The sequence below is a fragment of the Temnothorax longispinosus genome, chromosome 1 (genome assembly GCF_030848805.1).
Source record: "Temnothorax longispinosus isolate EJ_2023e chromosome 1, Tlon_JGU_v1, whole genome shotgun sequence".
Classification (NCBI taxonomy): domain Eukaryota; kingdom Metazoa; phylum Arthropoda; class Insecta; order Hymenoptera; family Formicidae; genus Temnothorax; species Temnothorax longispinosus.
In genome coordinates this window covers 24,222,098-24,247,292 of record NC_092358.1, presented here as the reverse complement: position 1 = coordinate 24,247,292, position 25,195 = coordinate 24,222,098, and the positions used below count along the sequence as shown (strand labels likewise).

The 25,195-nt window shown below is 43.3% G+C and overlaps 3 protein-coding genes and 1 long non-coding RNA gene across 10 annotated transcripts; 2 read left to right on the top strand and 2 right to left on the bottom strand.

Moving 5' to 3' along the window:
• Positions 1-329: 329 nt before the first annotated feature.
• Edtp (Egg-derived tyrosine phosphatase) lies at positions 330-4,963 on the top strand. 3 transcript variants are annotated; one of them, XM_071789691.1, is made up of 7 exons: positions 330-554; positions 1,263-1,649; positions 1,738-2,309; positions 2,992-3,311; positions 3,386-3,818; positions 3,931-4,278; positions 4,364-4,963. In XM_071789691.1, the coding sequence occupies exons 2-7, from the start codon at positions 1,563-1,565 to the stop codon at positions 4,506-4,508; spliced, it is 1,905 nt and encodes a 634-aa protein (XP_071645792.1). In that variant the 5' UTR covers positions 330-554; positions 1,263-1,562; the 3' UTR covers positions 4,509-4,963. The 3 variants fall into 3 exon arrangements, with proteins under 3 accessions (XP_071645792.1, XP_071645774.1, XP_071645783.1); XM_071789673.1 differs by having other exon boundaries at positions 330-568; XM_071789682.1 differs by having other exon boundaries at positions 330-568; positions 1,113-1,649.
• Positions 4,964-5,113: 150 nt separating this feature from the next.
• On the bottom strand, positions 5,114-6,639 carry Pex10 (peroxin 10). 2 transcript variants are annotated; one of them, XM_071789796.1, is made up of 4 exons: positions 6,497-6,639; positions 5,989-6,374; positions 5,657-5,908; positions 5,114-5,582 (listed from the first exon to the last, which is right to left on the bottom strand). In XM_071789796.1, exons 2-4 carry the CDS (start codon positions 6,280-6,282, stop codon positions 5,274-5,276), a joined length of 855 nt encoding a protein of 284 aa, XP_071645897.1. In that variant the 5' UTR covers positions 6,283-6,374; positions 6,497-6,639; the 3' UTR covers positions 5,114-5,273. The 2 variants fall into 2 exon arrangements, with proteins under 2 accessions (XP_071645897.1, XP_071645887.1); XM_071789786.1 differs by lacking the exon at positions 6,497-6,639 and having other exon boundaries at positions 5,989-6,480.
• A 424-nt stretch (positions 6,640-7,063) lies between these two features.
• On the top strand, positions 7,064-25,194 carry Rap1 (RAS oncogene family member Rap1). Of its 2 annotated transcripts, none has more exons than XM_071789806.1 (4): positions 7,064-7,966; positions 23,075-23,353; positions 23,658-23,939; positions 24,147-25,194. In XM_071789806.1, the coding sequence occupies exons 2-4, from the start codon at positions 23,171-23,173 to the stop codon at positions 24,234-24,236; spliced, it is 555 nt and encodes a 184-aa protein (XP_071645907.1). In that variant the 5' UTR covers positions 7,064-7,966; positions 23,075-23,170; the 3' UTR covers positions 24,237-25,194. The 2 variants fall into 2 exon arrangements, with proteins under 2 accessions (XP_071645907.1, XP_071645916.1); XM_071789815.1 differs by lacking the exon at positions 7,064-7,966 and adding an exon at positions 16,908-17,079.
• On the bottom strand, positions 12,913-16,751 carry LOC139819981 (uncharacterized). 3 transcript variants are annotated; one of them, XR_011733859.1, is made up of 3 exons: positions 15,975-16,751; positions 14,566-15,807; positions 12,913-14,240 (listed from the first exon to the last, which is right to left on the bottom strand). It is a non-coding gene; the product is annotated as an uncharacterized lncRNA (long non-coding RNA). The 3 variants fall into 3 exon arrangements; XR_011733858.1 differs by having other exon boundaries at positions 15,677-15,807; positions 15,975-16,668; XR_011733857.1 differs by having other exon boundaries at positions 12,913-15,807; positions 15,975-16,668.
• Position 25,195: the final 1 nt, after the last annotated feature.

Below are 25,195 nucleotides of genomic sequence, written 5' to 3'. Positions count from 1 at the left end.
TGCATAATGCAAATGTAGATTATTAAATATTTTACACGTAAATACCTTGCTTTAAAAAAAAAATTCCAACTTTGCGGAATTAAAACATTGATATGGATCGGACAATGCTCTCCTCTAATTTTTCAATTTATTAGATATAACGTATAGAAACGTGGATAATCTTAAAGTAACATGCATATATTTGTATACATTTATATATACATTTCTTCTTTAAAAGATATATAAATGTTTTTATATATAGACACGCGCATAAATTCGAATATGCGTGAGTAATCGTCACGTGACAGATTTCAATTCGCTCGTGACGGCAGGCGGCGCTGTAATCGATCCCCCTCCGCCGTCGAAGAGGGCCGCCGTGGTCTCGCGGATAACCTTAAAAGTACGGGAACGTGACCGCGATAGGACGACCGCGGACCGCGTGATAATCGGGTTCGGACGACTCGTGACTCGTCCCGATTGACAGTTCCAAAACCGTTCGAGCGGTTCAAACGTGCCGGAACGTGCGCGCGAGGAGCGACGCCCTTCGTCTCTCGAGAGCCGCGGGGGAGGAGCATGCGAGTATTCACGGGTATTTCTCAGCTGAAGCCGAAGCCGCGATCATTCCCGATTCGAAGATGCTCGCGGACCCTCGTGCACTCGCGTCGCAGATTTTCCCCGAGTTATCGGAATTCCGGAAATGCATCGCCCATTGTTGCGGAAACACGCGGACCGTACAATAGCCCTTACGACACGTCGTCGTAACGTCTCCGTTCCCTACGTGGCGGGGATTTAAACGCCGCATGTTTTCTCAGCGACACCGATGGCACACGCGGCGGTGTTGATATAGGTTATACACGCTTTTGCAGTGCTCGCAGGAAAAGAATCATGATCGCAACGAGGAATTAATCGCGCCCGCGGCTCTTGATCTCTCGCGATTGAGCCTTCGAGGAGTACAAGATTCGCAAAAATATATTTATTTTTATTAAAAAATAAATTATAATATACATTTCTTTTCTCACCCTCCAATTTTTCACGCATTTTCCGTTTTAGCAAATATGTGGCATAAATCACGCGCATGTTTCCTTCGACGTGGAGTGTTTTGAAAGTTTTTGTATTGTTTTCGTTCTCTGAAGTTTCCCCGATGTTTCGATAACACTGTAGATACAAACTGTAGACAGCAATAGATATGAAATCGTAGATATAAGTGCGACAGAATGTCTCGAGTAAAATGAAATATATTTTATAAGTCAGCACGTAACACAGGTAAAATTTATTATCTACAGAATTAACATGTTATACCGTTGTACATTCATGGAAGATCCTGTTGTCGACGTTTGAAGATGGATTGTGACGAAAAGAATTTGATAAATATTAATTTGCAATGCCACGCAGGCCGCGCGTACATACCTTAAATTCAGTGCTTGTGCCGTGTCTTTGTCATGCAAAATAATGGCAAGATACTAGCAACTACTGATCCCGTGAATTTATATCGTAATAAGAATCTAGTGCCTCCTTGGGAAGATATCACGAGCAATTTTCTACTGCAAGTGAGAAAACGCGTCTAGTTCACGCCACAGCGAATCATGACTGAGATTGGTATAGATAGTCTACGAAATCTCATCACGCACTTCGCTAAGAACACGTACAGGACCAAGGATGCGGATGTTACAGTAGTTGTCCCATTAATATATTTTATACGATTAAGCACATCCGTATTGGACTCTTAGTGAAATTAATGGATCCCATATCTTTTTGCAGAATCAGGAAATTATGCAGAGATGTGTGCTGCTTGCGGCCTTTGATTACGAATATTCTACAATAGACAACAGCGGAGGTGAACTTTGCGCGCATTATCCCAGTTACCTTATAATATTAGAACATGACAAGTTTCGAAATTCGAAAAACTTTGACGCGCTAGCCGCTGCGCCGGTTCCATGCGTGATGGAAAATACGTACGAGAGCATATTGTTAAGAAGCAAGCTCGTCAAACTGATGACACAATCAAGATTTGCCAGATGTCGTTCAAGATTTCCGGTGCCAGTGATATTTTACAAGGGTAGGCACGTATGCAGATCCTCAACGTTATCCAGCGGCCCGGAAATGTTCGGTAGAGCCGGATTAGATTTCTTGCTATCTAGTGTAGCCAGCAGCAGCGCCAGTTCAGCGCAGCCAGACACACAGGTGGAGGAAAGCCTACCCGAGGAAGAATCGAAGCTCACTGACTTGAAAAATAAAGTTAGATATCACGATATAGAACTTCTCAAGACTCTTAATGTAGGAACCATCGTAGACTTCATGGTGGAGAAGAAGAAAGTTAAATATGGAATGACGTAAGGATGATACTAAGTCTCTTGTATTTGTACGTTACATGAAGCAAATACTTGTTGAGGACTAGGCTTTACTATCTGTTTTAAAATTTAGTAATAGCAAGAACTTACAAGTAAGCCGGTTACCTTCTACCCTCGCGATTGAAAGGAGACTTTAGGGAATGATTTAGGCATGCCTCAGGATCATTTAAAGCTAGTCAGATTTGCTGCAAAATTCCCAGGAGCACCAGAATTCGGAATCATTGTCGGGAGCATGGTGGGATCTACCACCTAAACTAGTAATTGCATTTGCATATATTTCTATGGGTGGCGTTGTTTCTGAATGTTCCCTTAAAAAGAAGGTAACCGACTTGTTAGTAGTATAATTATTAAAAGAAATATAAAAAGTTGTTTATGTGTAAGAAGAATAGAAGAAAAACAAGATGGCTCTATAAAACTATTTATTTCATTAAATCATTGTAAACGATGAGTGAAAATCATAGTAATAATAATGTTTAGTATGAAGCATGTACAGCTTTTCCAGAAGAAAACTGCATACATAGAGAATAACTATTCCAATAAGAAGACGTTCATCTTTAAAAACAGTAAAGTTCCATAATAATAGTCCTTAGTATGAGCGGTCTGTTTTATTCTACGAATCCACTTTTAGAGGCCCTTAAACAGAGCTCTTTTGTTCGGTACTCAGCGTAACTTCGTCGGAGAAGGTAGACCAAGAGAGGCGGTACAGCAACTTTAAACTCATTTCACTGCCATATCCTGGATGTGAATTCTTCAAGGAATTTAGAGACCAAGATTACCGATCGAAGGATCTGGTTTTCAACTGGCGCCAGAACTACATAGACGCGCCAATATGTGTACCTGAAGACCCAATCTCCAGTCAATTACGAGTCAACTGGGATCAGTATACGGAATGGAATCTAGTCAAATTAACGCAGAACTATTTAAGATTAATACTGAGATATCTGAGTGATAGTAATAACGGATTACTGATTCACTGTATCTCAGGTATGGACATATCGTTCTATTAAAATGTCCAAAATAAATATTTTATAATGAGATTAATAATGTGTTATTTGTAGGTTGGGACCGCACACCGCTATTTATTTCATTACTGAGAATTAGTCTGTGGGCTGATGGGGTCATTCATACGACATTGGATTCGTATCAACTACTGTATTATACCATCGCCTATGACTGGATGCTTTTTGGACACGATTTAGCAGATCGACTCAACAAAGGAGAGGAGATACTGTTTTTCTGTTTTGATTTCTTAAAGTACATTGAAAACGAACACTTCAGCATACACAAACGTTACGAGAGAACGTCGAAGCATAGTGAATCGGACACTTTTGTGATTGACAGCGATTCTTTCGAAATCATTACAAACTCTAGTTTCAGTCCTAAGAACAGCTCATCCAGTTCTATTGAACAAAATAGCGTAGATGGTGATTCATCGCCAGCTGTGTTTCTTCCTGACTCATTGGACAATCAAGAGGACTCACGAAACAATGTGTATGATTATTTTAATTATTTATTTTCAGGAATTTTTTATTTTTATATTAACGTCACCTGTTATATATTTCGATCAGGTTTCTAACATATCTTTATATATTATATGTTATAGAAATGTTGCACACGGGACACTTAACACATCGCCAAATAAAGATGGTGGTGCTGCACAAGAACCGCGTTCACCGTTGCCTGCAAATCGTACATCTCCGATTGGTGTTCCCATACCACGCAATTCGCATGTTCGACAACGAAACGATTCGACGTCTTCAGGAGATTCGTGGCAATTGGTAACAGGGACTGGTAGCTTATGTGGTTCCACGACTGCTAATGCCCTACATCTAGACAACGTATCAGCGCCCGATTCAGATTGCAAGCCATCATGTGCTACTTGCCGTAGAACATGGCGTACGTCGCAAGAACGTAGCGCGAACCTAAATGACGATGAGACTTGTGTATCCCAGTGAGTCTTTAGTGCAAATTTCTCAGTTGAATCGCATTTGTTTCTTTTATATAATTTGCAACTTATATTAAAAATTTGATTCCAGACGTAGAGAACGGTTGCATTGTCTTCGAAATATATTTTATAAGGCTTATGGACCTCATGGATTTCGATTGAAGGACGAATCAGGTGGAATCAGCCAATATTTTGGAAATATTGTTGGGATGACTTCCATTCAACGCACATCCTAGTGACGAATGTTATTGAGTGACTTTCCAAGAGCATGAATTTATAGTCGATTTTTTCTATTCTAAGATCATTAGGACATTGCTTCTGTTCTAATTATTTCTTATTTTCTCCGATATGCAGAATTTTCTTGCGTATATAAAAAGATTGGCATGCCTTGTTTTTAACTTGTTTTATCTAATCCATGATCAGATGTAAATAAGAAAGCAAGAAAATTGTAATTTAAAAGAAATTTAGCTTATAACGGAAAAATATAGAACAAAGGATCTTAGAATATTAAAAGTCGATTATATTGTTAATATAATACTTTTGTCCAATTAATAATTTTATAAACTGAATTTATAAAATAAAAATGAGACGATTGTACATTATTGTTTGTCTCAAAATTGGACTGTTATACAAGATGTAGCACGATATGTGCAGAAATAATTGAATAAAACTTGATATTTTTGTATGTCTACATAGGCAAATATGTTATTATCACTTTCACATTTCTTTCTATATAAAATTAATATTAATTTTTACCAATTGATTTATCAATCTCTTCATAAATTCCACATAATCTCATATTTTGAGACAATAAATTTTTCAAAAAGAAAAAAAGGTAAAATTACTGAATAGATTCTTTTTATTTTAAAGAGATGAAGACATTTGTTTAAAAATATATTAATTATTTGTAATTATATAATATATATGTAAATAAATATATACAGTTTTTACATTATGTATAATGTATATATGGAAGAAATATAATCTATTATCACAGAAAATTACAGATTCATTACGTGGACAATTCTCGACGGTGGAACATATTCTCTACAAAATGGACATTGCGGTTTAACGCGCAACCACTCACTAAGACAGCTCCAGCAAAACAGATGACCGCATAGCGTCGCAGTCGTTGCCGTTGCTTCGAGACACAATTGACAATTGTGACTGATGCATTTAGCATTATTTACAGCGGTAGTGTCTTGCAATGTGCCGCTCTGCCAAATTCTTAACAGACACTGAATTAGAGTAGCAACTCCCAATAATCTTAATCCCCAGCTGACAGTGTCTACTGGTCGAGGACCGTATACCTTGAAATCATTAGGTAAGTATAACAATGGGTTTACAATATTATCAATATCTGTCCACAGAACTTCAAATTTACCTTTGTATAATCTAATCCGGCAATTCTCCTACCTAGGCTGTAGTATCTGCCACAAATGTAAAACAACCCTTTGTGGAACAATACAATTATGGGTATCATTGTCCGCAACCTTGACAACAAGGTGTTCAAAAACGTTATTGCCGCTGGAGTCAGCTCGCTGTTTGGATGATTCACGCGCGCTTGTAACCGTTCCAGTAATTTGAGCAACGTTCTCTCACCAAGGCATTCTAAAACTGCGGCCAATACCCTCACCTAATAAGGAGAAACAGAAGCCAGAATTTAATTGAGTTATCGGAGAGCTTGCTGTGATGAATCTCTCGGGCTGAACGTACAGTTAACGTTGGAACTCTACGCTGCTCAAGATTGGCCTGCACTATACCGGTGTACTCCTCGCCCAACGTCTGATTGCCCATGCCCGACGTGAAAACAAAGTATAACAGCTTGAGCGGAATGTCAGACCGAATGTGTTGAATTAACGTTCCGTGCACTCCGAAATTCTGCGATATCTCGGAGAGTTTCTCCCGCAGATATTTAACGAAATCGTCATCCCGTTGATGCGATCGCAATATTTCCGCCTGACTCGCGCACTTCAGCTTGCGGCTGGGCCAATTCTCGTTGGTTCCCATTCTCTCGTGGTCGCAGCACGTAGAGTACGATTACGCACGTGTCGGAGTGCGAGGAGGCGCGCGATAGTAAAAGGCGAAGTCATGCGCGAACTCTAAAAAAAACAGTTTCGTTCAGTTTCGTTCAAGGTCCAAAACATTCTCGATGTTCCGATTTAGAACATTCCGAGCGTGGAAGGTAACGCTAGGTTCACTCGCTTTATTTACCCATATTTACCTTCCCCTAGAGTTGTCCTCGTCCGGGGAGGACGGCGACGACGCGTAGCTCCGTGTGTCCACGAATAATTAGTAATCTTTCAGTTGGACAGTTAATGGACTAATTATGATTTGATGTTCATTTCTAACAATCGTTTACGCGGAGTAGTAAATGTAAATAAATTTAAATTTAATTTTTAAAACTAAAAAAGAGTAAAAAATAAGTTAAATCGAAATCGAGATTAAAGTTAATTTGCATGTAAATTTTATCGGCGTGCGCGTACAAGAGAGAGAGAGAGGGGGGGGCATAATGTAAATTACAGACGAGAGGGATAAGAAAGGAAATAAACGTGTTCGATTGCGCGCGCCATATTGTTGCTACCATTTCAAATGAAACGACCGTCAACGATACGCTGCGCCGGCTGCGCGCACTTCGCGCCGATGACCGCGCCTAGCGATTTTCCCTAGACTCCGTCGGTAAGGCAGGACGGCGGCGGAATCGCCCGGTCGGCTGCGCCGACGGCAATGGCGGCGGTGCGTGTTCGCATCCTAGAGGGCACGGCGGCGGCGCGGCGGCGAACGGCGGAGAGGCATCGCCCTAGATAACGGTAGAATCGCGCAGTGGTGTCGCGTTGTCTTCTCGCGAGTGTGAAAATCTAGGCGGCGGGGGTATAGGAAAGGCAGGCGGCGACAGGAGAGAAAGAGAGAGAAAGAGAGTGAGAGAGGCGCGTCCGTCTGCGTAATCAGCGTCGTCGTCGCCTTCTTCGAGGTTCGCGTTGCCCTCGTGAACCGCGAGCGAGTCGCGTGTGCCTGCGGTTGCGGATCGATCGGTACGCACGGTGCCGATATATCAGGCGTGTGCTGCGTGTGCGAGCCACAAACCTCGGCGACGAGACGAGAGAACTCGGCCGGAGAACCCGGTTGGCGCGCGTGAGTAACGTGCGACGCGAATTCCGACCTCTCTCTCTCTCTCGTCGACCAGGGTGAAGTCGTGAAGTCAGTCGGGCTAGTTGAGTCGGCGAGAACCGTCCGACGGCGAGAACGGTCGTCGACGCACAGCGACTTCGTTGTGTACTCGGCTCTCCCCATGGACTCGTGACAGTGCAGAGACGGAAAAGCCGAGCCGAGTAAAAAGAAGAGACAAGAGAGAGAGTGAGAGAGAGAGAGCACGGGCGGGCCAGGTAGCGCTTATTAATCGCCGAGGGGCGAGGATCTCTCAGTCGTGGCGACGAGGGACGTGAAGGGGAAAGAAAGAGAAAGAGAGAGATAGAGAAAGCGTACAGGCTTGCCTCTTGCGTGCGTGTGTACGTGTATGCGCGCCTGAGAGAGCCGCCGAAGCCGACTTGCGCGAGCGACAGAGACCGACCAGAAGGAAGGAGACAAGAGAGACGGCGAGGGAACGAGTACGACGGAGAGAATTTATCGAGTGAAACCCTGGGAGATAACCGTGTCCCGCGAGCGAGGAGCGTGGGGCATTCAGGAGGCACGAGAGGTAAGGATTTTATTCCGGCACGAGACCGGGGAGCGCGCGGCTTCTAAAAAAAGAATCCTCCCTCTCCTCCCCCGCCCCGTCCCGTCCCGCTTCGTCCTCCTCCTCCTCTCCCCCGCGTCCGCCGAAGGCGCCGTGCATCGCGCCGTTGGCGTGGCATGCCGAACCGACCGGAAATCGCTCGACGGCGTCGGCGGCCGCCCGCGCGCGCCTTCACGACGGGGAATCGTCCCCGGTCGCCTCGTACGATCGGCCGCGTAATTTCGCCCGCGATTCGGATTCCCCGTTCCCCTTCTTTCTCGCGAGCGCCGGGGGAAAACGCCGGGAACCGTCGGGATCGGCAGCGCGACGACGATCCGCGGGGGGAATCGCCTTCGCGCGCGTCTGCGACACCGGCGTGGCCGTCGCGGTTCCCCTCGCTCCCCCCGCGCCTCGTCTCCGGACGAGCCGCCGCCTCCGGGAAGAAACCCCGCGAGGAAACCCCGGGCGTTGTTTCTCTTCCTCTCGTGTTATCTCGCCGCGTGATATTTTCCCCGAGCGAGCGAGAGGACGCGTGCGTGCGCGCGCGAACGAGGATCGCCCGGCTCGCTCGCTCGCTCGCTCGCTCGCCTCGTTCTCCACACCGGGCAACTAGCGTTTCCTCTTACGGTCACGGCCCGCCCGAGCTGAGCCGCGCTCGCCGATGATGTATTGTACGCCGACGATGACGGGGGTTTTTCACGAGGTCCGGAAAGAAACGGTTCAGGTGGAATCCAACTCCGAGCGGTTTAGACCGATCCTCACGTTTCTCCGTCTCTCCCCCGTCCCCCGTTTCCGGTCCTGCCGTTTTCGCACGTGGATATACGTGGAAACGCGGCTGCACTGTAATTGGTCACTAACGAGCGTCCGTAGGAATGTCACGCAGGGGCTTCTGCGTGACTAATGCGACGAAGAAATAAATCGGCTCGTTCGCTCGCTCGGAGGTAGATCGCCGAAACAAAGGCGTGTGCGGGTTCTTTTCGGCCCGTAGTTCCTTGCACTCTCTCTCTCTCTCTTTCTCGACGTTTAAAATAAAATAAACGCCGCGCCGTACACGCTAACGGGGATTTGACGAGGGGAGAAAGAGGAAACAAGAGTGAGTGTATGTACAGTAACGCAGGAAAATACGATCGGAGAGAGTGGTGAAATTAAGTGCGATTAATTCAGTCTTCGCTTGTTTTTTTTTTCCCCCCGTCTCTCTTTCCGTTTGTGTAAAGCCTTGTGTGTCCACGATGCTAGAAATCGCTCCGAGATCTCGGACGGAGAAAGAATTAAGTAATCGCGTTGGTCAATTGGCCAAATTGTTGAAATGTGATTGGTCAATTCTTTCCCCGTCCGAGATCTCGGAGCGATTTCTAGCATCGTGTGGACACAAGGGGCCTTACACATATTTTCTTTCCGTGGCGGAAAAAAGAACCTAGATAAACCCGAGTTGAAGTTACCTCTTTGTCATCTGCCAATTGTTGAGCTCGCTCACTTGAAAAATTTGTCTATTAAAGTTTTTTAACGGAACGATGAAGATGATCCCTACGTCCGATATATCAATCTGAAGTTATAGGGTCTTTCAAATCTGAAGCGTTGACACGAATCTCATCAATTTAAGCCCGTAATGCGGCGACGGGAGAAAAAAAAAGAATAGGGATTAATCGTTTTAATATCGAAGAGACTAGGGAGGGTGCCGAACACGAGGGAAGCAGCGCACTAGAATGAGATATGTATAATGTTTAAAATGTTATCGATCCAGGAAAAAGACAGATAGAAGACATTACGTGGTAAAATTGTTGACACTCACTTAAATCGATTTCGAAAGAGGGTCAATTAACGTTTCTAATTATTTTTAATTTATTCATATTTGTACTAATTTATTAAAGAAACCAGTCTACCTGCTATATTTCTTAAAATATTAAAATCAAAATCTATAAAAGTCGAAATCTAAGTAAAAAATTCAAATTGAAGCTTTTTAACGTAGGATAGAATGAACTAAAATTTTAGCCCACTTTAGAGATGACCTAATTCGCGATAAAATCCCATTTATATTTTTACGTGCTCTGTATTACGAGGAACATTTGATTTCCCAATACACTCACATGCAAGAAATAATCTAAAACTGCAGGCAGAATTGTATTCACGGATCGCGGGAGCTTAGGAGCGAAATTAAAAATCTCTTTTGACGTGCGGAGCTTTGGAGCTTTTAAGCTGGACGGCCTTGATTCGCTCTCTTTACGTATATTTTTACACCCGTGGACAATTTTGTGATTGGTCTTTTCCACGGCCTTTTCAACAAAGATCACCGAAGAAACCGTAACGTGTTTTAATCCATAGTCGACTCACGTGAGTCATCGGCGACGCGCAGGAAGTGGCTTCTGGGAAGAAAGACGGCAAGAATGTCGAACACATAATGCTGATCGAGTATTCTCACTTGGTGCGAGAGATTCCATTTACGCGTCGAGAGATGGAAGAATATTCTTTGTTTATAATTTTTTTCCAGCGTGGATAAATGCGCGGGCAAATTGCGGATGATCGAACACGATGTAAATTTTATAAAATTTTCCACTTTGGGGTGTCTTGAAATGTCACGCGTCACGACCGATATTTTTCCCGTGTATTTTTACGGCAATGTAAAAGTACACGGCGAGAAAACGCGAATTCAATTCGAATATCGAACGTCGTAATGCCGCGTAAGATCTCTGGTTCGCGATTCGCGGGCGCGTTCGCCAATTTTACTTTCGCGTTATTTGCGACTTGTTGAACCGAATGACATTACTGGCATTAGATAGCACGTTGAACGCTGCGGCGCGGCGCGGCGTTAATGCGTGCCATATTAAATGATACCGATGCACTCAAGAAGTTAAGGGATAAGCCACTTTGAACGTTCCGAAATATCCTTGTAGATCCCAAAGATAAATCGAGTGCTCTGTGCTCTCAAGGCGCGAAATTGCGAGGAAAGTACGTCGATAATAATTTCCGCGCGGTATCGTCCGATATGTCAATCGACACGTGTGTGCGTATGTGTCAACGTGACGCTAGAGGAAGACCAGGCGCACAATTAGCGAATACGATATCGTCGCGTATCGCGTGGTAAAAACGATAAAGCATTTTATTTAAGCGATAAAACCCGCCAACGCGGACCGCGTTCATCCTTGAAAGCTGAAACAAGAAATCTTACTCCGCGTTGTTTGATCGATGGTTACGAACGATTATCAAGATTGATGCCGCACTTACACGGATCTCGTTCCCGTAATAGAGTATAGTTTTTTTTCTCTCACAATATCGCCCGTTTCATTCTGGGATGCATTGTTCGCGAAAATATTACACGAGCACGCTGCTTCTTCGTTACAAACGAGTATAGATTTGGTTTATGTAGATTGATTTATAATGCACCGGTGCAATTTGCAATCGATTTGGTGTCTTTAGCGTCTAGAATCCTGCCAACAAAAATAGATAAGTAATAAGTAGAATAATAATAGTAATGATCGATACATCGTGTCACCGTGTCTCGCAATTTGTATCTTTATAATAGAATGGAGTTGCAGTTTTTTTTTTTTTTTCTTAATAAGATACTCGGCATCCTTTTTCTCTCTTTCGCTCGCAAAGCCCCCTTCGATCAGCAAGCGGGGTCCCCAGCTGCGTCTCCTGGCTCTCCGCGTTCGCCGCGTGTTTCACGCTCTTACGACGCTCGCCATTTCCGCTAATCTCCTGGAAACTCGTTAAGCCTATTCAATTTACCGTAATCGTCCATTCGTTTGTGACAATTTGATTTTCGTCGGGCGAGATTTTACACGCGAGCTGACGCACGTTCCGGATCGTCGGAATTAACGCGGTCCGGTGAGCAGGTTACGTGAGAAGTAAAAAAATCTTGGTTTAAAAAAAAATAAATAAATGGGCAAAGTTGTTCGGAGCTTTATCGTCGACACCTGCAATCTCTCTCTCTTTTGAAAAGCTACGCAAGCTGAGAACCGTGTCCGTTATGATATATCGTTCCGTAAACATTTCCATTGATAAACGCGAAGCCGAGCAACTGCCAGTCGCGACTGCGTAAATTCGCCGCTACAAACGATCGCGCCTGTTGAATACGTATAGGAGCGTTGGGAGCGTTACTCGGCTGCGCGAAAACGAGACTTCGCTCGACTTTGAACTCGATAGTCGCCCTCCGACTTGCCGTCCCCGTCTCGTCCCGTCTTCGAAATAGCGACGCGTAAACATCGGTGTTTACGCGCCAATATCGAGCTATTTCGAGGTGAAGTTTTCGCGCTTCTTGATGGTGATTCGGTTTTGCGCTTTTGCACCTCGAGGAAAGAAAAATCGTACGGGTCTCTCGATCGTCGCATCCGATTCCGTTTAAACCTCCATAAATGCGAATCCACCCGAAGACTCGAGAAAATATTCCGAGTCGTTCGATTAAATAAATATTGGTTTTTAACGTTGTTCGTAACGTAATAACGTTTATTCAATTAAAGGGGTGCGCGCGTCGGTAAAATTAAAAAGAACGTGTAAAGGATGACGTTTCATAATTTCCATGAAATGTACAACATGGACGCTTCACTGGGAAGCTTAATAAAGGCCCTCTGAGGGTTACGCACCATAAGGTTCACGAAGCATGACTCATTGCGCGACACGCAATGATACGGATTATGGAAATTTTTTTTCTAGGGATGAGGTGTCACGGTGTCTTTCGTTCCACGACTTCTTTCCATATATTTATAACACTTACTGCTAAAATTAATGTAACCTTTTAATAATAAAAATAGAAGCAGTAAATAAATTTACTACTATTAAAATATAGTAATAAGAAAGTTATCAAAGGCTTTAATTATAAAATCTGCAATAAATTAAGAGTTTATTGTAAAGTAAATTGTAAGCCTTTAACGATCCTGTATTAAACATATAAATTGATAAAACATGCTTGTTAATGTTAAATAACATGACACACGCGAGAGTAATACTATTTATCTTAACATTCAATATACACATTCATCATTTTGTATCTAATAATCTTACAGTATATTAGCGGTTTGCATTATGAAAACCGGTTACACCAGTCGTTTTAACCGCAAAGCATTTTTTTCACAGCCACGAAACCTGCATTCTCATATAGATTTGTAATCAGCACTAGCGATACAAGGAGTGAAAGCAGAGTAAAAGCTACCAATTAATTAATTGTATTATTTCACGGCGCGTATATAATAGAATATACATAATTGTTTTATTAAATAACTGTCGACTCTCTTTCAGCTAAACGTTTACGGTGTTAAGCGCGAGGTTTCATATCACGCATTATTACGGCGATGCATAATACGTGCCCTATATACGCGACGAAGCCGGCCTTAGGAAGGCGAGTGATTTCCTGCATTTGTCTCGCGTAGGCAGCACGTGGTGATCCTACTCGTCCGATTAACATATGAATTCTTCAGGCACAAAATCAATGTGTAAGCTCTTCCCGCAGAAGAGGCTACGCGATATTATTCTGCCGACATTATTCTGCCTTTCCGCGTAAAATTATTCGAAACGCGAGGCGTTATGAATTGAAATACAGCATTATACAGGATTATTCGGGATTTATTAGCTAAGAGAGAGCCTCGAGGAATATCAATTATAAGCAAGAATTATTAGAGAAAAAGAAATCGTAAGATCTGGGCCTGATATTCTTGTGATAAATGAACAATTTGACGTAGCGTAATCGTGAACAAGTTGCGAAGCGCGTGATTTAATTGGCTCTCGTTTACTAACGCGTTAAACACGTCGGGGATTTGTCGAAAATAAAAGTGTGCCCGCGATAATTAACGCGATCAACTTAAATTGCGAAGGTAATTGGCCGCATTAGTTCGAGCACGCGTCTGTACGCCACACTGTAACGATAATAATCACGTCTATGTCTACGTTGACGCGTAAACGTGCAACGCGGGTAAATTGGACCGTTCAGGGAGGGAGTGGGAGACGGGGTAGAACGTGTAATTGAAATTACCAATTCTAGCGTTGTTTGAAATTTATCGAGACATTTGATATTTCACCGTCAATCTTACAAATCCCGAAATTATCGAGAGTTAATTCGGGACTCGCGTTTAACGTAATTAACGACGGTGTTCGTCCACCGGCAGACACGACGTAGACCTCGTATCGGTTTCAGACAGCGATGTTACACGCGGTCAAACGGTAGCTGACACATTGGGACCATCTATTAGCTGTCTAATGCAGCGATGGGAATCTGCATCGTATGTCCTTCCCGTGCAGAATCCTCCCCGGCCTCTCTTTCTCTCTCACGCTGCAAAAACGTCGATATATGACTCTTGAACGTTTTGCGGTGGCATGTTGAATGATCCGATTAATAAATAGAGTAAATTGATAAATGGAGTAAAAACTGAAATCTAGTTAAATTCCACGGCAATATTTAAACTCGTTTCTGGACGAAACTAATGAAATTAATGAAAATTCTATTCTCTCGGATCAGATTCCGATAATCGAGTAAAAGTGGGTTAAGACCACCGTTCGGTCAGTTCCTTCGATTTTAGCTTTTCGCTCGAGGGATGGACACGCGCGGCCAATGAAAGGAACATTACGACTGGGAAAGATCAATGATATCGTGTCACCTTTGTCCTCTCGGGGGAGTTTACACTATTTTTAATGAGAGCAGAGACTCTGCCCGTTCTAGATTCTCGATTTATCCGAGTATATCAGTTAAACAACGGAGGTATTATAAAAGAAGAAACGCGCGCACGCGGATAATTAGCTGACTGCACGATAAGGCAAGTCCCGCGCGATTATCGCTGCGGCTATATGATAATGCGCGCTTCAGCACTACTGCATTGTCTTCGCGGTATCGCGTAGTTTGGTTTGCGAGTGTATATGCGCCTGCCACTATTTACCACGACTGTAACGCCGCGTCAACGACAGAAATAAAACTGAGGCTGCTCTCTCTCTCTCGCGACCGCGTTCCGTGTGAATGTCGCTTAACTACTGTTGCGCAACGTACGTGCACGCAATTTGCTCTCTGTTAATCAAATGCGATACGTTTTCACACAGGATTAACCCTCGTGACTGCTCGCTAAGTATATGAGAAACATGCGAGTGAGAAACGGGACATTAATTCCCAAATGAGATTCCTTAGTTATTTATTCGATTATTAAAGTGAAGTTAAAGATAAGTTTCTCCACTGTTTGCACTTGTGAATCGGGGCGAGCTACGCTAATCGGAATTAGTAACGTACGATCTCACGGTATAATGGAAATAAATTATTATGCGCGCGTGGGGGGAGAGGGGGATATCTTGATATTAATATGAATAATTTTAAACACACAAAGGAACAACGATCGATTTATGCAGATATTATTTATCGCAGATATAGCTATGTAGGATGTTGTACAAACAACGGGATATTTTCTGCGATATTTTTTTTTTCTGGAGAACTCGCAAAAAGTTCGTAGTTGGATGGGAGATTTACGGACTCTATTGATCACTTCACACTGACTATGAGACAAAATACCGATAGCTTTTCCACGGTGAAAACCGGCAATCCAAGGATTTGTTTTATTATTTAACAGAAAACTTACAAAACGTACAAAAATCTGCGCACCAAATCGTTTTTTACGGGCGAAGTTTCTTTTATCAGTGCATTTTCAGTACGCGGTAATTAAGAATCACATCTCGCCGCTCCATTAAAGTATTACAGCTTTAGGTGATATTTTAAGAAGAGAAACTTACGAAGCCTGACGCGGCTTTCACAAGTTTCTTGAGACTTCTGACGATGAGGCGACAGTTTCGCGCTTCATAGAACTTGGTTGCTGAACCGTTTCTGTTTAACTGAACTTCTATTCAACTGTTTCGTTTGTTTCCTGTATAGGTATAAATTTAAATAAGCACTTATACATATAATTTTAATCGATGTAATTTTAATTGAATATTTTTCCATTTTTTCGCATTATACAAATATTCGTTTAGAAACTAATTTCACGGAGCATGGAATATGAAAGAATAAAAAGCAACGTTTATACGGAGTTACCATATTTTAAACAGGAAAATGGGTCAAATCGAACCTGACCGAGACAGCAGAGGAACATGCACTGGCAAGCGTTCCTGTTTATTTCCTTCGATCCGCGGATTTTAAGCTTGGCAACTGCCCGTCTGGCGCGTGCCATTCCATTAATAACAATATTTGGCGAAAATCTGTGTAGTCTAGCGTGCATATACTAATACACGGCCGATTGATCGCAAACAATCGATCATGTTGTGGCAATAAAATCGTGTTTCAATGGCAAACGCAGAACTATTTGTACGGTAAAAATTCTATATGAATGTCCGACGTCGACATACCACTGCAGCAAGCTGTTTGATTGACCGTGTTTATCCGATGGAACCAATGTCCACAAACCAGCACGAATGAGCAACGTATGAAGGAAAAGAATTTATTTACGGTATGGAGCCTGAATAAAAAAATTGCGAGAATAGTTCGATAATATTGAAGCGTAGAGTTAACAAGAGAATTATCCAGAAAATAATATTTCAAGAAATTTATAGAATGTGAATGAAATTTATAGAAAAGAGGGATATTGTCATTTTATTTTACCATCTCGTATCTTAAACGTTCGTCGTAAATCGTATTTATGGTATTTCCGTTTAGATACGTCGCAGCATATAGCTTCCATTATACATCCCAGGATTAACTCCCTGCGGAATTAATGTCGAGATACGGAAGACACGAGAGATACAAATTCACTCGCACACGGGACGAGACGTTGAAGAAACGTTAGTCGGCGCGAGGCGAGCAATTGGGTCACACGCGCGTCTCCGGACCCCCCCTGGCGACAGACAAGTCCGCGGGCCGATCTGTGGACGCGCGGGGGCCGGAAACTGGTAGCCTAGAAACCGGAAACCGAACCGGACTGGCAGATTGCCGGGATGCCTGCGAAGAGAGACGTGATATATACGCGCACACGCCGCGCCGCGCCCGTCGAGGCCCGATAATCGAACGAACGCGACTCTCTCGCGTGATACGCGCGTGGCATGCGTCAGGCGATAGGGAATGAAATCTGTGAGACGAGATAAAACCTGCAGGCACCACCGCGATCGTTCCGTACACGCGTCCCGCTTCAGTGGGCATTTCAGAGGTGAGACGGACTTTCCGAGACGTAGACCTAAATGAAAGTGATTTTCTATATTTAGCCGTTTGTGTCTAGCGAACGTTAAGGAACTTAAAAATGCTTAACGAGAAAAATATCATCGAGAAATATTTTTCGCGTGTGCGACAAAGCTCGATCACACACATATTTGACCTAGCAAACATTTCAAATAGAAGATGTTTTATTGTAAAAACGATACGAGGATTAGTACAGAAATAAACCCATATTGGTCGTGTTATTATTATATCTTAATCTGAAAATAACGAATCGGGCGCAAAATACTCTCGCCGAACGTTTCAACATTCGCTAAGGGAGGCTCCATGCTCCATCTCGAAATGGTAGACCGGGACGACAGTAGTTATTCTAAGACGCCCTATATATTGCAGAATGATTGCCGCGCGCGTTCCCCCTTTCTCATATCGTCAGGTCGTTTGCAATCATCGTCGTGGCGATGTGCCTTTTATAGAAAGGTGCTTACCCTTCCAACTTCATAGCTCTCCCCGCGCACGAAGGACTTCCCTCTTCGGGGGAATCATACGTCGTGTAAGATTCGAGGGGAACGACTACTACGCCGTGCGTAAGGTATATACGGGAAGTATAAATAGAAGAGTTTGTTGCGCGAGTTTCATTTTTTTACTCGTATCAATGTCAGCGCCCGATAAGGACACTCTAATATACCTCGAGGCTCGGCTCGAGACTTCTTCAGGCTAACGAAGTGATTAAACATTTGCGAATACCGCACCTTATCCTCGCCATCTTTCTCAATTTCGAATCGAGGTCTCCTTCAACCGGCTATCAGCGGTCGCGCTTACAGTCCATCGTCTCCACGATTCGTACGCGGTAATAGAATTGAATGAATCAATAATCGATAGTCAAGTTGCTCGAGACGATCGCCGAACATGCCTGTTGATATTAAGGCTTCATTCCGTCATATATATATATCTTCTGCCATATACCGCCGCGTATTTCTGGAGCAAGGATAGCAGCGGGGCCCACGCTATCCTTGGAAATTACGTTTAATATCACGCGTGACGCAACGGGAGGGATTGATAATACGCCTTCTGTATTGTCCGTTTCGACACACACGTGCCCTAAGCGTACGTCCACGCCATCAGCCGCGCAGCCACGGCGCAAGCCAGATCTCCGAGATCGCGAGATTGACCGCGTTTCGCACCGATACTTTCCAAAGCTTTTTTCGCCGCCCCGTCTTTGACGCGCTCTCTTTCTCCGGCGATCAATCTTCAGTCGCGTAACAGAAAATATCGGCCACACGGTCCCTGAGGTAGAGAGTAAGCGAACTTGGGAAGGCACCGATGGGTTTTTCGCAATCAGAGCGACGAGAATGGATCTGTAAGCTTCAAAGAGCCAATCTCTGAAACGCGAGATCCAAAAAAGACAAGCGGGCTCCGTAAATACGTGCGTTACACGTGCTACGATTAAGTATCGTCGCGCTCAAGTGGAGCGAATTTATAATTTATAATTTGCGGAGTGTCTGCCTCGAATGTGAGGTACGAGGATGAAAGTGCAAGCGTGTAAAGCTCTGGATTTCAATCGCCCGAAGAACGCGATGAGAAAAGAATTGCGGAGCAGTTAATAATAAGATCTGAATCGCGGGCTTATTTTGCTTTCATTCTGAATCCATCGCGTCTGGCCGGGTGTCTCCCGCAACGGCGATGATTGGTTTCGGTCGTTCCACCTTCCGAGCGAGACGCGACGTGATGCGACGGCGACGCTCTCGCGGCATATGTGTGTGTGTGTATGTGTGTATGCATGCATGTTTGCGTGCGTGCGTAACAACGGGCGACGTGCACGTCGATGACGATACCCGCTTCGCCTTCGAGGAGTAAAGACCCGGTTGGGTGAAGTGACTCGATGTCGGTAGAGGTGACCGAGTGCAATCAAGTGTATCGGGAGTCGCTGGAGCAGATAACGTATTTACAGGTCAAAGTGATTGGCGGCGCGTCGGTGTACATACGTGTGCGATACATCCCTCCTGTGCCCTGTGTGTAAACCACCGCGGGCACACACACACGGGCGTGACAGACACAGGTCCTTGCACGCGTCCGGGATGTACGACAACGGCGATTGCGCCTCGTAGCACTCGCCGATATGTACGTGTCAGCTGCGCGCGAGGGTCATGTATGCGCGCACGTTTACGCTGCAAAACACCCTCACACACGTATAGGCATACACGAGACTATACGCGAGCTTTGTGTAACGAGTTTTCGTCGGCGTTTCGACGGTAAATCGGTCTAGGTCTGCGGCGATTAGCGAAGTACTTACGCGAACATCTTGAGGGAAATCTCACGGGACGCAGATCGTAAACGCGCGCAAGGTCGAGTCAATTTCGTTCCATTCCAATAAATTCGTAAGAGGATCGTGGAGTTGGCAGAAGTAAGGAGTGAGAAAGCTTAACCGGAGATATCAGCGGAGTCGGAGAGCGCGACCGTCTTTTCTCGGGAATCCATATTTTCTTAAATATCTTATGATCTTTTAGTTGATCCTGAATTTTTAAAAAGTAAAGACTACGTGCTTGCTTGTTATAATCTCGTATTCTTGAAATGCGACGGTTTGAAAAATAAGCTCTACAATTAGCATCAGACTGTTAAATTCGTAGTGTCAAATTAGACTCAATTTGAGTCATTTTTAACCATTTTTATAGATTGTCATTGCTCCTATTATTGCTAATATTATTAATTTAACTAAATTAATGGAGTTATAAAATAATACTCTTTTGTGTTAAAATAATAAATTTCGACACACCTACATGTTGGTTAAAAATAACAAAATGTTATTATTAACTCAAGGTATTGGGTTTAAATTTCATGCTTCAACATTGTTTAACAGTGCAGAGAACGAGGAAAACTTCGAAACTTGACCCTCAATGAGTCGGAAATAATAAAATGGTAAATGACGAATTACTCACATACGAGTACACAGTAAAAATTACACAGCGCGAAGTGACGTAACTGCAACATTTATCTCTGCGAGTTACGTTTTCTGTACGGCTGAAATACGTACGTTACGAGAACAAGAAACTCCGCGAGGAGCCTTGCTTTCTAATTCCCGCGTTTAGCGACTTTAATTGTCACAGTCTGACATCTCCTGGCAGTAAAATACGCTTAATTAAAGTCAAAGACGGAGGTTGATCAAAGTTCATTCGAGCCAGCTTCCAGCGCGAGATAAACGTACAAAGAACCTCGTGCGTATCGCACGGAAAACGAGTTTGTCAACAAGTGGATGCTCAGAGACAGTCGAGAGAAATGAACGTGAAGGGTTAAAAAGGGTTAAAAAGAACAGATGAGAGATGACATCTCAAGGTCAGAAATTCAAGATCAAGAATTCGCAAGTCGTTGTGAACTTCCACAAAACACGAACGAAGGGATCGTTTTCGTTTTTGTACATCGTGTATAAATTCGCCAGAATTCCGTCTCGGTTTCCATGACGTCCCAATCCTCTGATATCACGTCGTACGGAGAGTTCGGGTGTTCTTAACAAAGTAAACCATCGCTGCGGTTACCTCGGGTTACCTTTATCCCTCGAGAGAAATGAATACAGGGCGCAAATCGGGCCGGAGGTTTCCCTTTTCCCGGAGAAAACCCGCACGTGTACGTGTTTTGGGAAGGCCGGCCCCCTCGATTTCTATATCGACGAAGTCTTAAATCTCGGATGGAAGATGCGGATGGAGATTTACCCGCCGTTGTCACATGCCAAAGCTTAATAACTAGGTCAGAAGAGCTCTGGCGAGCTTTCCTCTAGTCTGTAACCGTGTGTGTGTGTGTGTGTATACATATATATGTATATATATGTGTTTGTAGCTTTGTATTCGATATTTTTTTCGGTCGCGGAGATAAATTGGAGCAGCGCTAAAAGTTCGATCCGCCTGGTTACTCCTGGAACGTCAACTTGTTGCCTGCTACGTACGTGCCCGCACTTGTGCGACGCCCATTAATTCACGGCGCACTAAATTGTACCGTATGCGGCGTATTATAACGAAATTGCGGATTGTAAATACGTTATAACGAAGTTATAAACGAGCGACCCGTGCTTCTCTCTCCCGCGGAGCCCATTATTCCGCGAAATATCCGGATCGATGTTGCCTCGCGATATCGGCACGTCGTGTTATTATAGATACTGTTTGGTCTTCGTTAACAAACTTACAGGAGAACAACGCTACCGCAGGCTTGGCCTGGAGAACAGAGGAAAGTTGGCGAAAAATTAAACACGATCGGAGTACATCGCAGCGAGCAAGGAAAATCGTGGAGAAAAAAAGAGCTTGAGAGCTATTTCCGGGAAAGATACGCTCGTAAAAGATAACGAAGTTATTTCCTGCCGTACGTGTTTCTCTCCACGAGTTCTCATTTTTGCCCACAACGTGCTCGTTTTTTCTCGAAACATTTGTAATCGTGGTTAATCCCGTTCTGTAAAGATCAGAAAAAGAAAGCGTGTTTTCCAAGAAAATACTGAGAAACTTTCAAGTTCCATTCCAGTGCAAAAGCTTTTGCCTGCCTCTTTCTCGAAGAGATTGCCATGTGTGTTCGGGAACTACATTTGAAGTCGGTCCGCCGTCGCGGTGACTTACGACCGTTCGAAGATAGATAACGATTTCGCAAATTCGTCAAGTGACATTTCGGCGAATTATTTATTCACGATCAACCCGGTCGGAATGATACCTCATACGAAGTTATTCAGAAGCACGCCACCGTATATTTCCACCTCATATTAAATATTCACGAAAGAAAGCTGCTCATTCTCGTAACGATAGCCAGCCAACAAAATTCAATTCTTTTTACAAGGTAAATAAAAATAACGATAAATAAACAAATGGAATTAAATGCGGTTTCAGAGCGTTCGATGCATATATGTATAATAAATAATAACCAACCGAGAAATAAAAATATTGAATGCAATTTCGATGAAAAATTTGAATTGTTTCAAATTGTCGAAACAGAAACGCAGACGAAAATTGGATACGATGCGTAGGTTTTTATAAAGTTTTCTTCCATGCATAAAAAACATCGAGAGGAGCCTGTTGTTATAAAATTTCAAATTGCATTGTAGCAACGTTACGCCTTCGAGAGGCGTAACTTTATCAAACGCTGTAACGTGCCGAAAGTCCGAGAGTGGCGGCGGCTTTCATCAGTACAGGTCCATTCATAAGGTAAAATCAATGACGGATTGGCGCAAAGAATTCCGCGGCCGTCGATTGGCCGCGACGCGTCGCCATGATGCCACCGCCGGCCAATCGACATCCCATTTGCGGCGTCCGCGTTTTCCCTCTCGCTCTGCCATTCGTCGCGCGAAACAACGCGCTTCGCCGAAGCAAAACACGAGCCGCGACGCAACGCGTGACTTTGTGGAGCAAATGGTATTGCTTTCCCGTGAAACAATTAACCATACCGCTTCCGTTTCCGGATGCCTGAATTTTGCACGATAGCAATATAATCTTTCGGCTTTAGGAAGCCGACTTAAAAGAGAAAACTTATTTTGCGAGACACTACGTAGTACAGAGTTTGAATTTAAAACTTGAACGACGCACCCCGAAATGTAATAACATAAAATTGAGCCAACATCTCTTTTACATTTAATTATATGTATTTAAATGTATTTAAATACAATCATATTTAATTATATTTAAATATAAAAGATTAAATGTTTACATTCTCGACGTTATCCATATGAATAATTTTTTGTATTTAATAAATTCTTAACTTGATGCGATTAGAAATTGTAAAGACTATTACATCTTCGTGGAAGAATATGATTACCTTTTTGCACGTGTGTATGTAACGAGCCTAGTAATTTACCATAATCGTGTATATACGATCTTGGCTTTATTTCGCGTGAAATCACCGTATATACGCGTAAAAAGCATTGAGTCATAAAGGCTGTGAGTCGTCCTGAGGAAGGTGTGTCATTAAAATTAACCCGTTGTGTAATGTCCGTGGCCTTTAACTGGACGGTTGCACGATTGTTGTTTCAGGTCCGTCTCACTGAGAGCAAATCGAGGCAAAACGTGGCGGATTCGGTGACCCCTCGACTGTGATCAGGCCCATAGGCAGTAGGTAGGGCAAAGGAGATGCGCGAATATAAAATAGTGGTGCTGGGCAGCGGAGGTGTAGGCAAGTCCGCCCTCACTGTCCAGTTCGTGCAGGAAATCTTCGTAGAGAAGTATGACCCGACGATCGAGGACAGTTACCGCAAGCAAGTCGAGGTCGACGGTCAACAATGTATGTTAGAAATTCTAGACACAGCCGGCACGGTAAGTAATCTTCCTCCGTAACACACGTCTGCCGTTTCTTCACCTCGAATACGCGAATGCACTGTTGAGATGTGAAATTTCGTCCATTTTTGCCTGAATATATGAGTTTGTCTTGTTTCTCTTTTATATTTCCTATTTTCTTTCGCAACGCGAACGGAATTCTTCAATAGCAACATGAAATAGCACGAAGACACGCTGCTTCGCTTATCTTTTAACGCGTCGCGTAACTTTCTCTTTCATTTTACGATTGTAACGGATACGAATTACATTTTTGAGTGACGTTATTATTCTTGTCCGTTCGCAGGAACAATTCACAGCCATGAGGGACCTTTATATGAAAAATGGGCAGGGCTTCGTGTTAGTGTATTCGATAACAGCACAATCAACCTTCAACGACCTGCAAGACCTCAGGGAACAGATCCTGCGGGTAAAGGACACAGATGATGTGCCGATGGTGCTAGTAGGTAACAAGTGCGACCTGGAGGACGAGAGGGTAGTAGGAAAGGATCAGGGTGTCAACCTTGCCCGGCAATTCAATTGTGTGTTTATGGAGACCTCTGCCAAAGCTAAAATTAACGTTCGCGATGTAAGTTGAACTCACAATTCCATTTATTCTGATTTGAGCATTTTACAAATCGCGCTTTACAATCTCGTAGCTAAATATATTTTAATGAAAATAAGTGGTTATAGCTCGCACAATATTTTATACAATATTTTAACGCTAATAATCGAATTCTAGCTGACAATACAGTTGACACACAGCTTTAACAACTTCGTCATCTTTCGCTTTCAGATTTTCTACGACCTGGTGCGGCAAATAAACAAGAAATCGCCAGAGAAGAAGATGAAGCAGAAGAAGAAATCGCTGTGCCTACTTCTGTAAGGTATATGTGGCGGAGCCCATATTCTCCTACATGAAAATCCGAGGATACCAGTGGAAAAAAAAAACGGATCGGAGCGGTTATAAGACAAGAAAGATACTAATGACAAAAGAGGAGGAGGGGGCTGACGGAATATTAGGCAACGGGTTAAAACGGGAGTCTACGGTACTGAAATCCGAATGGTTGTAAAACGATGGTAGAGAAACGGGAGAATAAGGGCATATAAGGGCACAAGGTAACGCAGCGGAGCGAAGAACGAAGAGATACGTGGAAAGGGAACGCAGCGATAAGTCGAAGGAAATATTGTATATAACATTGGTTCCGGGATGGCTCGTGTGCACGCGCAAGCAACGGCGCACAAAGTAGGATACGAGACCCCGCAGCATCGGTTATCACTGTAGGAGTTTTGCATGAATAAGTGAAGGGAGAAAAAATGATTAATTAATAGTATATATTTAGGAGAAAGGAAGAGATAAGAAAAAAAGAAACGTTTGTGGACGTGCGCGTGCGCAAGCCACCAGCCCCCATGCATCGCGCTCTCGCCGCGCACCTCTCTCTCTCTTATATAATATAATAATTATACATAGATGGTACTTGAACATGATTATTGCTATTATTATTAATATTAATTAATTATTAATTATTATCGGATCATCAAAATATTCATAAGTTATCAAACTGTTTGTTTCTCAAACAAAGTATGTTTTTCTATATCTCTCCGTATTAAGGCAAATAATAAAAAAAAATCAGTGAATGTTAAAAAAAAGGGCCCAAGTTTTCTACTCTTGTAATGCAACCTGGATTTCATTTTATTTCATTCCGAGCCCCCTTTGTCTCATTTGTGAACCATGTTCAGCCGTTCACGTGATTAGTCTGTAGATAATTTCTCCTTGTTTCGTATAATCTACATCAAGTAACATGTAAGATAAGAAGAACGGAATAAAATAACTTTGTGATATAC